This window comes from Lycium barbarum, chromosome 9, assembly GCF_019175385.1.
Source record: "Lycium barbarum isolate Lr01 chromosome 9, ASM1917538v2, whole genome shotgun sequence".
NCBI lineage: Eukaryota > Viridiplantae > Streptophyta > Magnoliopsida > Solanales > Solanaceae > Lycium > Lycium barbarum.
In genome coordinates, this window is record NC_083345.1 from 115605049 (window position 1) to 115621411 (window position 16363).

General features: G+C 32.3%; 1 protein-coding gene across 1 annotated transcript; it reads right to left on the reverse strand.

Moving 5' to 3' along the window:
* Positions 1-2158: 2158 nt before the first annotated feature.
* Positions 2159-5542, reverse strand: LOC132611523 (uncharacterized). The gene is made up of 2 exons (XM_060325945.1): positions 5236-5542; positions 2159-2723 (listed from the first exon to the last, which is right to left on the reverse strand). Exons 1-2 carry the CDS (start codon positions 5401-5403, stop codon positions 2241-2243), a joined length of 651 nt encoding a protein of 216 aa, XP_060181928.1. The 5' UTR covers positions 5404-5542; the 3' UTR covers positions 2159-2240.
* Between the last annotated feature and the right edge of the window lie 10821 nt (positions 5543-16363).

A 16363-nucleotide genomic window follows, 5' to 3' on the forward strand; every position in this document is an offset into this window, starting at 1 on the left:
TTTTCTCTAAAACTTAGCTTTGCAAAGTGTGAGATGAAATGTTCATCCACTTTTCATTTAACTATACATATATTGTTCCCAATTTCCCTACACGTGCTTTTCCCCATGTTGACCCACTAACTTAACTTTATTTCATTATTATATTTATTTATCATTTTTTTTTTGAAGAATGATCGGGTGGGGCCCACCAAACCTAATTAAGCTAATTAATTTTTAATTACTCACTAAATATTGTCTAATAATCTAATCACAATTAATTAATTCTGAATCTCCAATAATAATATTTTTACACTAAATACAATTTATAAACAATTTATGTTCTAATTGAAAATTAAAAATTACAAGTTTCCATTTCGTGTCCGGGAAGGGTTCCGTCTTTACTCGCGTCGATTCTTTTGCGAAAAATCTCGGCGTATAAAAATACGGGGTATAACATATGAGGGGCAAAATTTAAATACCACCCCAAAAAAAGGGCAATTCTGCAAATTGCCCGCCCGAACCTTGGGATTTGACAGGCTGGGACGAGCTAGCACACCTTTTAGATGTGCCTTAAAATGGTTAGCCCCTATTTGGATGGTTGTTTCCCATGGTTCAATTAATGTACAGTATGGTATGGTATTGTATTGTATTGTAGTGTATTAATAAATACAACGTTTGGATGGACTGTATCGTTTATTGTGGTTTAATAACATTTTTATTGTTTAGTTTGACTGTATGGTATTGTGTAATAACATGAAGTTTATTAAAATACCCTTAACCTTTAATTACAAACTAGTTTATATTATATCTATTAATAAAACTGAGATAAAGAATAAAATATGACTTTAAAAAATATGTAGGTGGTGGGTGGGGTTAGGGGTGGGGTGAATGGTTGTGGGTTGGTGGTGGGGTGGTGGTAGGTGGGGAGTGAGTGGTGGTGGGGTGGGTGTGGGGGTGGGATGGTGGTGGTGGGTGGTGGTGGGCGTGGGCGTGGGCGTGGGCGTGGGGGTAAGTGTGGTGGTGGGATGGTGGGGTGGGTGACAGAGGTTGGGGGTTGGTGGGGTGGTAGGGGTCGAGGTGGGGGTGGGGCTAGGATTGAGGGTGGAGTGGGTTTGGGTGTGATGGAGGTGGGTGGGGGTATAATGGGAAATAAAATACGTAACCACGCAAAAATCACTAAATCCGTGGTTACAAAATTTGGGCTTTTTCATGGTTATATAACCACGGGATTACAACGGGTTTACAACACCATACAATATAATTTTAAAAATAATGGAAACAAACATGATTTCATAGGAAACAATACATTAATAAACAGCGGGAAACAACCATCCAAACAGGGGGGTAAGAGGTTGTTAGCTTGGCTAGTCCAGCCCTTCATAATTTAAAAAAAAAAAAAACAATGAAAATTCTAACCTAAAAGTTGTAAAAACATAAATTTCACACGACAATGTTTTATAGTATTGCTAACAAAGCCTCACGCCCACAATTATATTATCCAAAAGAGGATCAGAGGCGGAGTCAGGATTGAAGCTTGTGGGTTCGGGATTCTGATTCGTTTAAGTTACAGGATTTTAAATTAAGAATTTATACATATTTGATGATTTTTTCAAGACAACTACAGAGTTTAGACCAAAGTTACTGGGCTCGGCCACACCCCCGACTACCATGCTAGCTCCGTCCCTGACGAGGACAAACATTTCATTCATTAAAAGTCAGAACAAACTCATCAAAAAGTCTTCCACGGCACTTATATCATATTCAACTATAACACATCATCTTCATCAAGCACATTAGAATCTGCTTGTGATAAAAGTTATCTTAACATCTTCATTTTCATCTACATTTACAATTCATAGGTAATGCAAATTTTGAGAAGGTAATGCAAATTAGTTATACATTATGTAATAATTAATTTAAAGAACTAACAATATTTAAATTAACATGAAAACATTACCGGTTTGAGTTTGGTAAAACCGTGCAAACTATTTCAGGAAAGTTTGGTCTCCTATTCTCGTCATGTCAATTAGTTCCTTAATTACTTCCTTTTGACTTTTATAATTTTCATTTAACTAAAAAAATCATTTGTCCCACGAGTACCTCGATCAAGCCTCAAGGGTTTGCGGGCTTACTTGGGCTGAGTTAAAATGTCTCAATTTTAAATAGGTTTGAAAAATTATAGCCCAACCCTATCAAACAAAGGACTAACCCGACTCTATTTGTGATTTATTCGAGAAAAAGAAAGGTACATAAGTCTAAATTCAAGTACAAAAGTCCAGATTGTAAAGCACTGTTACAAGACTAACAGAACTCAAGAAAACTAACACAGGCCCAAAGATCCAAAGTACAAGTGTTAATGCAGCATAGAACAACCTATTAGCCACGGTGTTCAAAATGAAGGCCTTTTCAAGTAACTCTGAAATATATTCAGTGCTCAATATTCCCAAATGGTCTGGTGGACAATTGATAAGGAAATTCACTTGGCTGATGAACCTAATTGATAAGGAATAACTAATGAACGAGAAGAGGAAAAGTAGCAATAGTGTCACATATTTTAGTGCAACCATGAACTCTCCATGACCCCCATAAACGGCATCGTTTAATGGCTTCTTGACACTATAAGTGCTACTTATTACAGCAGCTAGGCCTGAACACAAAAGGATTGCGGTTGTGGCCATTAGGGTTGTTCCCATTATGGTGTTTCTGAATGTTTGAACAGCCAAGATGTTTTTCTTTTCATTATCCTGCGAAAGAAAAAAAAACGAGTTTAAGTTATACACACCGATAATGTAAAAAGTATTCACATAATTATGCACTACAAAAAAAGGAGTTAGCGTCGGATAATTACTTCTGTCACTAAATATCAAAGACACCTCGCTAATCCTATTTAATAATGGATTATCAAAATTCATGTTAACTACAGGCTATCTAGCGATAGATTAGAGTCGAATTTAATTTACAGATAATTTTTTTTTTGTATTGATGTTACATAGAAGGTAATGAGTTTAATTTTTATGTACTAACAATGTAGCAGAGTTTTTTACATTATCTGGTTACAAAGGATAATTATAGGTAACTGTCAGTAAAAAAAATTATTTAATAACTAAAAATGTATTAAACCTGTGATATATCTACATATTTAAGTCCAATGTGTAGGTAATTATAAGTAAATTAAACCTGTGATCACAAATTTAACTGTACTGATAAGTAAAAGATAAGATATATATAATTAAATCTATTTTAAAAGAATAGTCCAAAATTGATTAGTGTACCCAAAGAGGGAAAAGGTGGACTTTTGACAAGTTTGACTGGTGAATCAGAAATGAGGTTGTTGGATTGCATTTGCGAAATGGCCAATTAAAAAGAAATATTGAAGCCATTTGGTAAGTGGAAGTAAAGAAGGTATCTCTAATCAAATTTTGGATTCGTGCACTAAAGTTTGAAATCTATTTTTCCTCATTCCTCTTTTGTTAAGTGAGCACAAAAATAGGAAAGTGGTTCATAGCATGTGTTTGTTTAACTTAAAATTTCTAAAACACACAAAGAGTATTTAGAGAGTTTCACTAATTTCATCCATTTAAGGTATTAAGAGACGTTATGCTTTTATATATCATGTAACAACCCTAACAAACACTCTTTTCCCAAAGGAAAATAAAATCAAAACGTCATATGCAGACAATTTAAAATAAATTTCTTTCTTTTTTCTCTATCATTTGAGGAATTCATTAGAATGATTTGAGCAAATGATAGTACTTTTGTCTTTTTTGAGTTTCAATCAACTTTCTCAAAGTAGGTAGAAAATGATTTTGAGAAAACAAATGTATGTCTCCCAAGTGCATTCACATGCAAATGCGATGAATGCAAAATGGCCACTAACATAAGGCTACATATATGGCCACTACAAAGAAACTTCTCACCCCCCACCCCCCACCCCCGTCACCCCCAAAAAAAATCTCCCAACCCCAAAACTAAAAAAAGCTCTAAATAATCATTTTTTTTGCACGGATTGTCCTTCAAAGGCACTGGTCTTTAACTTTTGCCCCTCAAATTGTTGGTCTTTGATTTTTGTCATTCGCTTAAAAAAGTGATCGAAAATACCCTGAGGTTCCAGGTTCGAACCCCAGCTCACTTAAAAATTAAAAAAAAAAAATTGCAAGGCAGAGTTTGTCTTATGCCTGAAAGCAAACTCTGCCTTAAAGGGTAGAGTTGCTACCTTAAGGCAAACTCTGTCTTACGAATCCAAAACTCTGTCTTGCGAATATTTTTTAAATTTTTGACTGAACGGGGGTTCGAATTCGGAACCCAGAGATTTTTAGGCAAAGGGCAAAATTAAAGACCAACAATTTAAGGGGCAAAATTAAAGACCACTCACGAATAAGGGCAACCGTGCAAATTGTCCCTAAATAATAAAAATGAGAACCCATTCCTTTAAAAAAAAAAAAGTGAATTTCGACGGACGTTTTTGTCTGAACGCTAACGTAAATATGAAATTTTTGAGAAAAAATATGTCGAAATCATTTTTGTGGAGCCAACTTCCGATGAATTTCATCAAAAAATTGCGTTTTTTAATGGTGAAGTTAAGATCCCCATGACCATGGTTAAAAAACTTAACTATGATCAAATTTAGACGACAAAAACATCAAATAAACTTGACATGAACCTAATATAACGTAAACTAGAACTTTAAACTATCCTATTAAACAGTCTTGAATATATCCCTCTATGCACCAAGCCTTTTTATAATTCCAGAGAAACCTTAATCCTCACCCAATTTGTTGTAAGAAAGCTTCTTAACAGAGAGCTAAGAAGTGTGAAAACAAGAAGGATACAACTTATATACTGTACAATATGTTGTAGCAGATTGACGACTGCCTTATTTTTCAAGTAATTACTTTTGTGGGAGTTCTTTTTTACACTATTAATGTATATATAAGCGAAATTCAAGCAAAAAAACAAAGTCTCCACCTCCACCTTCAAACATGTTCTAGCGGTGAATCTTGGTAGTTGGTTGACTACCTAAATTTTCACGTTATTCGGTGAGGGTTTGCTTCCTTACCTTATAATCTCATATTCCCCTCCCCCTGTATGTATGATAAAACCTTTAAAAAAAAATGTTCTAGCAATGAAAACATTTTTTTGATACATCTTCATAAACACAAAAGAAAAAACTAACATAAGGGACTATATATTAGAATAACTCTAAAAAAGATTATTTTTTTTTTCTTAAGGAAAAAAGACAAAGAAGAAGTATGTTACCTTCATTATAGCAGAAACCCATGAACGTCTGCCACTAGCATTGGTTCCAATAATAGTAGAAAGAGGTTGTGTCTTAACCTTATGCCATAACCAAGCATGATATGCCATGCTTATCATAAACCCTAATGGAACTAATATCACATCCAAATAACATTTCCTCCATTCCATTTTCTCTTCTTTTCTTTTCACACGCTCTGTGTTAATTTCTCTCTTTAATATGTGTGTGTTTTCCCCCTTTTTCTTTTTCTTGTGTTAGTAGAGAGGACTTATTTTCTCCTTTCTACTTGAATGGGTTTATGAGCTAGCAAGCAACATATATAGTTAGAGTCTAAGTTCTATATATATATACACGCTGACTGTGTAAAAAATATTTACACATTGTCAGTATTGGAGTTAATTAATTTGATGAATGATCACGTCATTAACTTTAATGCTATTGTACCTGAAGTCATTAGAATTAATTTTTTGTGTGACAGAAAAAGTTACCCAACTTTATCTCAGTATAACGAAAATCAGTAAATTAATTATGTTTTGTAACAAAAAAATCACTCAGATTTATCTAAAAATCATGAAAAATCATTAGGAGAAATATGAGAATTTTCTATAACGACCAGACAGAGATAAATGACTATTTTGCTAAAATAAAATACTTTAATTCGGTTTACAATAAAAAGAAAGTTGAGTAATCATCTAAAAAATTATTCATCGATTAGCGTATACAGTCAATCCTTTTTATAACGACGTTATTTGTTTGGATATCTTGTGGTTGCTACAGCTAAGTATTGTTATAAAGAACATATAATATAACATAACATGAAAAACGGTTCTAAAAAAAGACTTAGCTGTTATAGTAAAATATTGTTATAAATAATGATTGTTATAGAGAGGATTTGACTGTATAACTTAAATCCAATGCACAGATCCGAACTTAAAGGAAAAAAGACTTGTAGATAAAGAAGGTAGGATTGGGCTCCTCTCTGTTTCCATTATCTCCATTTTCCCCAAGTTCTGTCTTAGATTAGAGACACATGACGTGAGTTTAAATTAATGATTAAGATTTAATTGACTAAAATAAGTCTCTAACTATAATTTACATAATTAATAACTTATCCATAAATATATTAAAATATTCTGTCTCTTCCTATTTTAGTTTCCTAGCAGTAAAATCCAAAATCCCCTTTCTCCTTATCAGTTTACCCGATCTTCTCTCCGTTTTCATAGTGTTTTAATTGATAGAAGAGTTTCACAAAGCATATCCATCCCAAGCCCCGGATAAAGGAGAAGAAATGTGGACGTTGACGACCATTATAAAAATGTTAGAGAATCATCTTATCTTAGAGTATAATGAATCTGAATAATGTGGAATTGATAAAGAAGATTTTACAAAGCAGATACTTTATTAATTTTGGATTGAGAGGAAATTCAGTGATTGAGTTTTCTGACGGTACACGTGTAGCCTGTTATGGTAGAATAATGGTGACATCATGTATGTGAATTAGTAATGGGAATATATTCTGTGAATTTGTAACATGAATAATGAGTCTAATTTTGCGTAGGAAAAAGGAATAAGTGGGAAACGAAAATAGGAAGAGAGAATATTTTAATGTATTTATGGATACGTTATTAATTATGTAAACCATGGTTAAGGATTTATTTTAGTCAATTAAATCTTAGCCATTAATTCTAACTCATGTCATGTGTTCTTAATTTAAGATAGAACTTGATAAAAATGAAGAGAAAAGAAATGAAGAAGAGCCAATCCATAGTCTTCCACTTCGTAGTATTAAATTATAGTATCTACAAAGACGCACGCATAAATATATACTTTATAGTTCATATGTTTCTTTTGTGGCTCCATTTTTTATTTCTCTCTTTTTTTTGCTTTATTCTCGTCAATTTCACACCTGTCTAAAACATTAAAAAAAATCTTGTTATAATCAAAGAAACATAAACAAGAGATCTTTAAATAAAACATAAAAATTTATAAGATTATTTTCTCTTTTTAGATTGTAAGTGTGCTTATGAGATCATTTCCACTTCGTATTAAATTAACATCCATACACATATAGTCCACATAGCTCTTCAGCAGTTCCCATTGTAATTCTCATCAATTTTACAGACTCGAAATACTAAAAACGTTCCTTTATTATAATGCAATGAAGAGCATTTTACCTAGTAATTAAGCTTTATAATTCAGATGATCAGTTTTCGAAAAATATTAAATCAAATAACCATATTTAGTTAGGTAAAACTACTTCAAATAATACGGTTCGGTTTGGTTAGTTTCAACCAAAAATATAATCGGACCAAATGATCCAAGTGAATTACTATAAATTTTATTATTTTATTATGAGTGATAAGTTACTAAATCAAAGTATGGTAATCATACATGATAACGTAATAATTCTTAACTACCGGTCTTTTAAGGCCAAGTGTTATGCGTAGACTTAAAATAGTAATAATTTGGATTATTTGTTGATACTTACTGTATATGTAAAAGAAGAAATTCAATGCATCGGTTTCATCCGAAAATATAATCGAACCAAATGATCCAAGAAAATTACTACTATAAATTTCATTATTTTATCATGAGTGATAAATTACTAAATCAAGGTATAGTAATCATTCATGATAACAAAATAATTCTTAAGTGGTGGTCTTTTAAGGCCATGTGTTATGTGTCGTCTTAAGATAGTAAATAGTTTGAATTATTTGTTGCCACTATATATGTAAAAGGAGAAATTCAATGCATCGGTTTCATCCAAAAACATAATTATCGAACCAAATGATCCAAGTAAATTACTATAAATTTTATTATTTTATACTTTATTTTCACGTACGGTTTAAATTTCGGAAAATACTTATCGGTCGGATAGTCACCAAATCATACTAACTTATAGTATAGTTAAGTAATTTAATGAGGTGAGAATGCATATTAGCTAATCATGGTTAAGTGCTAGAAGCGTATATGAAAACACATGTCATGCATTTATTATTTGGTGTAAACACCAGGTGCTGATAACGTTTAGATTCCTTCAGGTTGAAGACACATAATTAAGTACATACAAGTGTCCTTTCTTCTAATCAGGAAAATAACTTGAAACTTTATATCAGATAGTCACACATTTCAACATGCATGATATCAGAGCAGGCGAAGGTTGCCCTATGTTAGAGTCTCAGCACCATCCGTTATAAAACAAAATAAAAAAGAATTTCTACTTGTTTGGCTCCTTAAAAAAAGTCAATCTCACGAATGAGAGAACATATTGAAATCATAATTGAGTGAATATAATTGTGCTCTCATTTAGCAACTTAGTTTCTGAGAGAAATGGTCACACATTTACCCTTCAACACTTCTATTCCGTTCAATATTGGTAATATAAAAATCCATTTGCACTCCAACATTTTATACGAGCCTTCACATATCAATTAGTTTGTCTTAATATCTTAATATTATAAAGTAATGTACTTTCTTGTGGGTTGGAAGTTGGACAATGTAGACAAATAAGCCAATTAAGCTAAGAGATCAACTTTTTCAGAGACCTAATTTGCTGAAGCAATGTGCTGAGTTGAACTCCACTGAAAAAGGCCAACATTATGAAAATAAACTTCACCAAAACCAAGGAAATATAAGTAATTCCATTTTAGGTGAGCATAGGATATTAAGAGGTAGCACATATGTGCCACTGTTAATTAATCTTATTATAATAGCGTGTAAGGATCAAATTGGCTATTCAAGTTGTTAAACTTTGCTACCTTTGTATTCACATCATATATTTGACATTGTTGATATATACGTGTAGGATTTTATAAGTTATATACGCTAAGTTATATACACTAATAAAGTAAAAAAAGTTTTACATAGTGTAGTTTAACATGCATATGGTAGCAAGTTAATTATTACTTTTATCGAATTATCAATTAATGTGTCATGTTTCGAAAGATGAGGGACTTACCTCTCCATTCTGCTGCTCTTCTAGAAAGAAATAAAAATCGCCGCAGAGAATAACCATGATGTGCTAGCCGGTGACATGAATTAAGGCCAATTGAAGAGATCAATCTAGGAAAGATTTCGGGAGAGGGTCTAATTTATCAGCGGCAACAAAGTATTTGGTAATTCAGATAGGGGGCATGAGATTTTGAGACTGGAAAAAGCGACACTCACATTATTAAACAAAATAATTAAAAAATAAAGTCATATTAAAAACTTATCCTTAATTATTTTATAAGTGATGTAATTGTATAATATTTTTTAGAATATCAATATTGCATCTAGATTTAACTATATGTATACACACCCTTAACTATATACCCAGAGATGAGATGGGGTTGGGAGTGGATGCATGGTTGGAGTTTGTGTTTAATTAGGTCGCACTAAGTAACAACCCGATGCTGATTTAGTTTAATTAATGAAGATAAAAGGGAAGAAGTTAAAACGGCTTTGCATTAAATTAGTAGTGTTAAGGTTGGCTTTCTTTCCAAAATATTGTGGAAAGAAGAATGAGACAAATTAAGGGGTACTCTAAGTGCTTTCTGGTTGGCCACCTTCTTAGCACTCAAATTCTGATCTCCCCCTTATGATTTCATTCCCATATAATTTTAAGTTGTGTTCTATGTATTAATGGTGTAAAAGATTAAAAATATATCATTAAATTGATTATAAAACTTATAAATAATAATCTACAATAAATATTAATTGATAACTTGTTGTCACAAATACTACTTGGTAATTCACTATCACATATAGAATTAATTGTTAATGTAAAAAAGAAGAAACTTTACACTGTCAATCTGTACTATTTAAATACTTTTTATAAACAGTCCCCCCCCCCCCCCCCCCCAAGCCTGTTGGAGTCTGATTCTGTGGCCATATTTTTCTTAGGAGTTTTCCTAAATTGGCTTCAACTTTCTCTCACCAATTTCTCTCCCTTTTCCACCAACCATACGCATGGAAGATATACCTTTAAAAATTATAAGTACATATTGTATTTGAATTGTATATTATATAATTATACCTTTACCAAATACGGATCCGGTATCATTTATCAACACTAACTCAAAATTTTTGATTCACCTCTCCATACTAAAAGGCGGAGTTGGTCCAAACCATAAGCTAGCTAGCTATAATTGGAGCTCTCTAGAGCTATTCCAGTGATAAAGGTTGTAGAGAAGACTACGGAGGCCTAATATCCCTTGAAACTTGAGATAATAATAAAAACAAATCATAGTAAGACAACATATGAAAGTCAAAAGAAGTGGAAGACGTATTTCAAATATCTCAATTCTGAACTTTAATACTTTTATGTATAAATTTTTACATTTTTTCAACTATCAATATGAGACGTTATTTGCACATTTAGGAGCCGTTTGGACATGATTTCATCTCATGAGATGAAATTGTGAGATGAAATCATGTTTGGACATGCAATTTGGATTTCTTAAGTTGCAGTTTTTTTTATAAACATAAAAACCCCACAAGTTGTGAAAACCATCAAATTTTTTCTAATTCTTATACAATCTTACCAAATGAGTAAATCATAATTCATAATAAAATTAATACGCTACTAGAAGGCCTTTCTAAAAAATACAACATCAATTGAGTAAATTTTAGTTCAATAAAAAGGAAAATATAACATGAATAGTAATGTAACTACTCTTAATATAATCCTCCCAGATGGTAACATGATTGGTAAATATATTTTATCAACATGCAGATTAATATTTAACACAAATGGTTGGTAAACATGATTGGTAAATATATCTACCAACTTATGGGTCTTTTTTTACAAAATATAAACGTATGGGTCCAATTTTACATTTATATTTTTTTGAAATCATGATTTCAAATCCCAAATCATGCCTTTTTGGATGATTTGGAATTTCATCTCATGAGATGAAATCAGAGATGGAATCGCATGTCCAAACGCTGATTTCATCTCATGAAATGAAATCGCATGTCCAAACGCCTACTTAATAATGAAAAATTTACAGCCCATAACTACCTCTAAGACTTATTTATTAGTAATAGCTACCTTTTTTTTTTAATTATATTTGGTAGCTTAATTATTTATCAAACCATCTATAACTTATTTTTGTAACTGCAGTGTATTTCCCTAAAAATAAGGTACCTCTCTCCCACTTACCCACAATTTTTTTTTTTTCAAATATTTTTCTCTCACCTATCAAATCTATTTTCTCCCTCACCCCTCTTTCTCTCTCCGTTCCATCTCCTAGTCTTTTAAATTAATTTTCTCTCACCTATCAAATTTATTTTCTCTCTCACCCCTCTTTCTCTCTCTGTTCCATCACCCACACTAGATCTCAATTTCTCTTACAAATAAGAAGAATCCTACAGTAGTAGCAGCAACCATGGTCAACGAAAAAAAGAGCTCTAACAACGGTGAAGGACGACAGAGTGAAGCTTTATTAAAAAGAGCCATGGTTGACGACGGAGTGAAGCCATGGTCGACAACAGAGTGAAGCCATGGTCGACGACGGAGTGAAAAAAAGAGTTCTAACAACGGTGAAGGACGACGGAGTGAAGCTTTATTAACTAGTCCAATTGAAAGTCTTTATCTCCGGATAACGTCATTTTTATAGCAATCGGAGACGACTCGCTTCTTTTCCATGAGAACACCATTGATGAGAGTTGTGGAGCTTCATGCCCACCAAGTGTTTGATAAAATGTTTCAGTATATTTTAGTGTATTTCTGTGTATTAATAAACAATATATTTAATTGTCAGTAGATTTCAGTGTATTTCAGTACATTATTTCGCTGTATTTCAATGTATTTATCTTTTTTTTTTGGTGTAAATATAGTGAATGTTCCAAATATAGAGCCTATTTTTACTACACTTTTTTTTTCACGACTTTTGTATTTCGCTGTATTTCAATGTATTTCTACATTTTGTATTTCTAATTTATGAAACAGTTTCTGATATATTTCATTGTATTCCATTAATTGTATATACGCATACTACTACTTTATATTTCTTAAACAATTAACCATATTTCAGCGTATATTTTTCTGTATTTGAAAGTTTTTAGATCTTTAGTGGTTTTTGAATTCAAAAAGTTTTGATTGTGATAAAAGTTGAGAGAGATTTGTAAGCTTTTATGGAAGAACAACCGTTATGCGTGATTTATGGGAAGTTTTAAATTGAATCCCATAATTTAAAAAAAAATAAAAAATTGTTCCATAAATAGGGCCTGATTTTACTTTTCAGTGATTTGTGTGAAATATGGTTGATTTAATTTGACTTACTATTTAAAAAGGAAAAGAATATTATGTTCCAAAAATATAGCCTATTTTTTCTCTCAGAAATTAAAAAAAAATATATGTTCCAAAAATAGAGCCTAAATTTACTCTAACGTGTTTTGTATTTCTCTGTATTTCGCTGTATTTCACTATATTTCACTGTATTTCAAAAATGCGAGATACAACTGAAATACAGCCAAAAGCAGCTACGAATTGTAAATCTTCAACTTGTAGCTATAACTAGTTAGAAACTATTAAAAGGTAGCTATTTGTGTAAGTTTTACTTTAATAATTTTCCTCAAACTACGGGCCAATTACAACAATCTAAGTTCAGTTTTCAAGGTTCACTAGTGCCACTTCTATAACGAGTATTTGCGGACACTGAAGGCTGCCACAGCTAGCTTCTTCTTATGTACATGTGTCTTCAAGCTACCACGATAATAACCGAGTCTCATGTCATTACTTTGTTTTCTACATACTTGTTACGTCTAAACATTATGATACAATTCAAGATACACAAAGTAGCGGAATTTTAAAAAAAGATAATCGATCGAAAGAAAATCAAATACGGAATTCAATTAATTAATGATAGAATAGTTTGAATCCTAAACAGAAAAGGTATCTAAAATCCTAAATGAATGTGTTAGGCAGCGATCAAAACACTAGCGATCGCCTTTCAAGAAAGATGAACTTGAATCTTAGATATAAAGAAGGAGATTACCTTTAAGAATCCCAATTTTTGAAAACATGCTATCCAAATTAAAGTCGTACTCAAACCAAGAGGTCCAATTCTCTCTCAAAAGAGTTATCTATGATCATCCAAAAACTTCCTTTAACTGATGAAATACATTAGGTTTAAATACGACTTGGAAATAACAAGAAAAATCCCAAAACTAACCCTAAAATAAAGTTTAATTCATTATTATTGGGCGGAACATTTGGCAGTAGCTTATTCATGGTGCGCCACAATAATTCTGTGCTGTAGTGCAAAAAAAGTTTCACTGATCCAACTTCGAAATCTTGACTCCAAACTTGTTCCAAGCAATCTTCAAGCTTCCATACTTGGTATTCCTCGAATGAATCATCACTATGGCTCTCGAAACACTTTTAAATTAAATTTTGAAGATCATGCACTCCTAATCGTGTCGCATTGATTTTAAAATCAGTTGTTGGGCCAAGTAAACCCAAAGATATTCTTGATATGGTGTGAGTCGCTCTGCTTTGATTCAAGCCTGTTCAGTTTCCCCGAAAAGGTCTCACACCATTGAAAGTATCCATACACTATATCTAGCTTCCCAAATCTAGTTTCCCAATATTTTCAACTAGTACTAAAGTAAAATATTATTCACTCTCCCAACAAATGAAAGTTTCCAATTCCTCCGGAACAAAAAAGTGTTCTAGGAATTTTACTTTTATAAGTATTCCCCATAATCATGCACCAAATCCAGTGTTAAATCAACGTTACGTTGTGAACTGGAGAATATAAGAATAGTAATTGACCATAAGTTTTTATTAGGCGTTGCATCTTTGAAGTGATTGATGAGAATATAGGTTAAATAAAAGCACAAATTCTACATATCGTATCAGATAAAAGCATTCTTCTAAATCCTACTTATTCGATCCAAAATTAAATATTCATATTTAACTTGACAAGAGTAAATACGACTATTGAAGCATGAATATGTTTATACATAGAAGTAAAATGCATGTGCTCATTATTCTTTTTATTTTAAATAAATATATATAATGGAGAAAAAGTTGCATGCACAAAATGCCCAAGAAAGAAGAAAAAGGAGGTTCACATTGCTTTGACAATTACAGAAGATAAGTCAACGGCGTTCTATCTTTATCGAAAAAGATATATATGTAATTTAGATTGGAAGTAGGAGCCCGTTTGGATTGGCTTATAAGTTGCTTATAAGCTGTTTCAGCTTTTTTTTAGTGTTTGACTGGCCAGCTTAAAGTCATTTTGTGCTTAAAATAAGCTCAAAAAAATAATTGGGTCCATTTGACTTAGCTTATCTAAAGCAGCTTATAAGCAAAAAAAAAATAAGTTAGACTACCCCAACTTATTTTTTTAGCTTATAAGCTGCAAACTGCTTATAAGCATAAGCCCATCCAAACAGGCTCTAGTTATATTTGGGTGATTCGCAGGAATGCCCTTCTTTTGGGGCGGTCTTTAATTTTTGCCCATTAAATTGGTGGTCTTTAATATTTTCCCTTCACCTAATACCACGAGGTTTGAGGTTCAAATCCCGGCACAGTCAAAAAAATAAAAAAAAATTGCAAGACAGAGTTTGTAGCAAAATGAAACTTTGCCTGTAGGTAGAGTTTGCATTCAAAATTCTGCCTGAGGCATCACAAGTTAGGCCTGCAAAACTCTACCTGCAGGCACAGTTTCAAACTCTCCCTGCAGATAGAGTTTGCATTCAAAATTCTGCCTGAAGCATGCAAAACTCTGCCTTGCGAATCCCAACTTATGTCTTGCGAATTTATTTATTTTTATTTTTTTACTGAGCAGGGGTATGAACCCGGAACCAAGGGGCTTCTACGGAAGGGCAAAATTTAAAGACCACCAATTTAAGGAGCAAAAATTAAAGACCAGTGCTTTTGAAGGGCAATCCGCTCAAAAAAAAATGGTTATATTTTATTCTTAGTTGGGAAAATATATTTTATTAAGGAGAAGAATGTTCAAAGGAAAATTAGTCCCCCGCAAAAAGGAAAGAAAAAAGGCCCCAAATGCTTTTATTTGATTTAAGTAGGGATATTGCAAATAAGATGTGGTTGCAATTTTTGACGAAATCAACTACAGATACATGCAATAGCTATGATATGTGGTAGTAAAAATTATTACTCGATGTTTACATCAAGCCAATTGATGCATGATATGTATAAGTATATATATATATATGTATGTATGTATATTCGTTGGTATATATATATAGTAATATAGCTATTTATAAGAAGCAATTTTTATAAAGAAAGCAACATAGATAATTGGACAAATTAATAAAGCTTTTTAGGTGGTTCAAAAAAGTATTTTCTTGTTACTACTTGAGTGGGGCTAAAATATTTTTTAATCGGTCCATGATTCAATCTCTAGAATATGCAAAGCACGTAGAAGTAATAACCATTAACAAATTTTTTGACCTTCCCGACAATGGCAAGATAATAAAAATTACCATTTCTAATATCATATAGCGTTCAATGGATTCTATTATAAAAGTTAAATGTTTGGCTAAACTGGTATCCTCATAAAAATTATTTTCCAACTGGTGTTTTTTTAAGAGAAATATATTTAAAATGTAATCTTTTTATTCTTTTTTATTATTCTATAAGAGCTTTGAATGGCATACAACTGGTTTGTCCTTGTGCCCTTTAAGAGAAAAAGAAGCTCCACCAATATATGTCTAGAGTCTAGACTAGATTTTAAAGTTTGTTGTTTCCTTAGTCACCCACTATAGCCAAATTGTCCACAACCTGAACTTCTAATCCCACCAAACAAGCAACATTTTCTTACTTTTTGAATGTACAATCCAAATGTATGTCCATGTCTCATTGAATAATGAACTTGAGGTAATTTTTCTGGATTATAGGTTGTTAAAAAAACGCAATTGAACTGTGATGCAAGTGTTGCAAGCAATTGTTGTTCTTGTGCGGAATTCGACTAATTCCATGGGGTATATGCTACCTCCCACCAACACAGGTACCGGATAACTTTGTCAACTAAGGCTTGGACAATAGGAAGAAATCGCCTAATGTTTTTATCTCCGCTAGGAATTGAACCTAAAACTTCATGGTTCTCAACTCACTCATTGGTCACTTCATTGGCCATTAGGCCACGCCCTTGGGTGCGTGTTGCAAGCAAT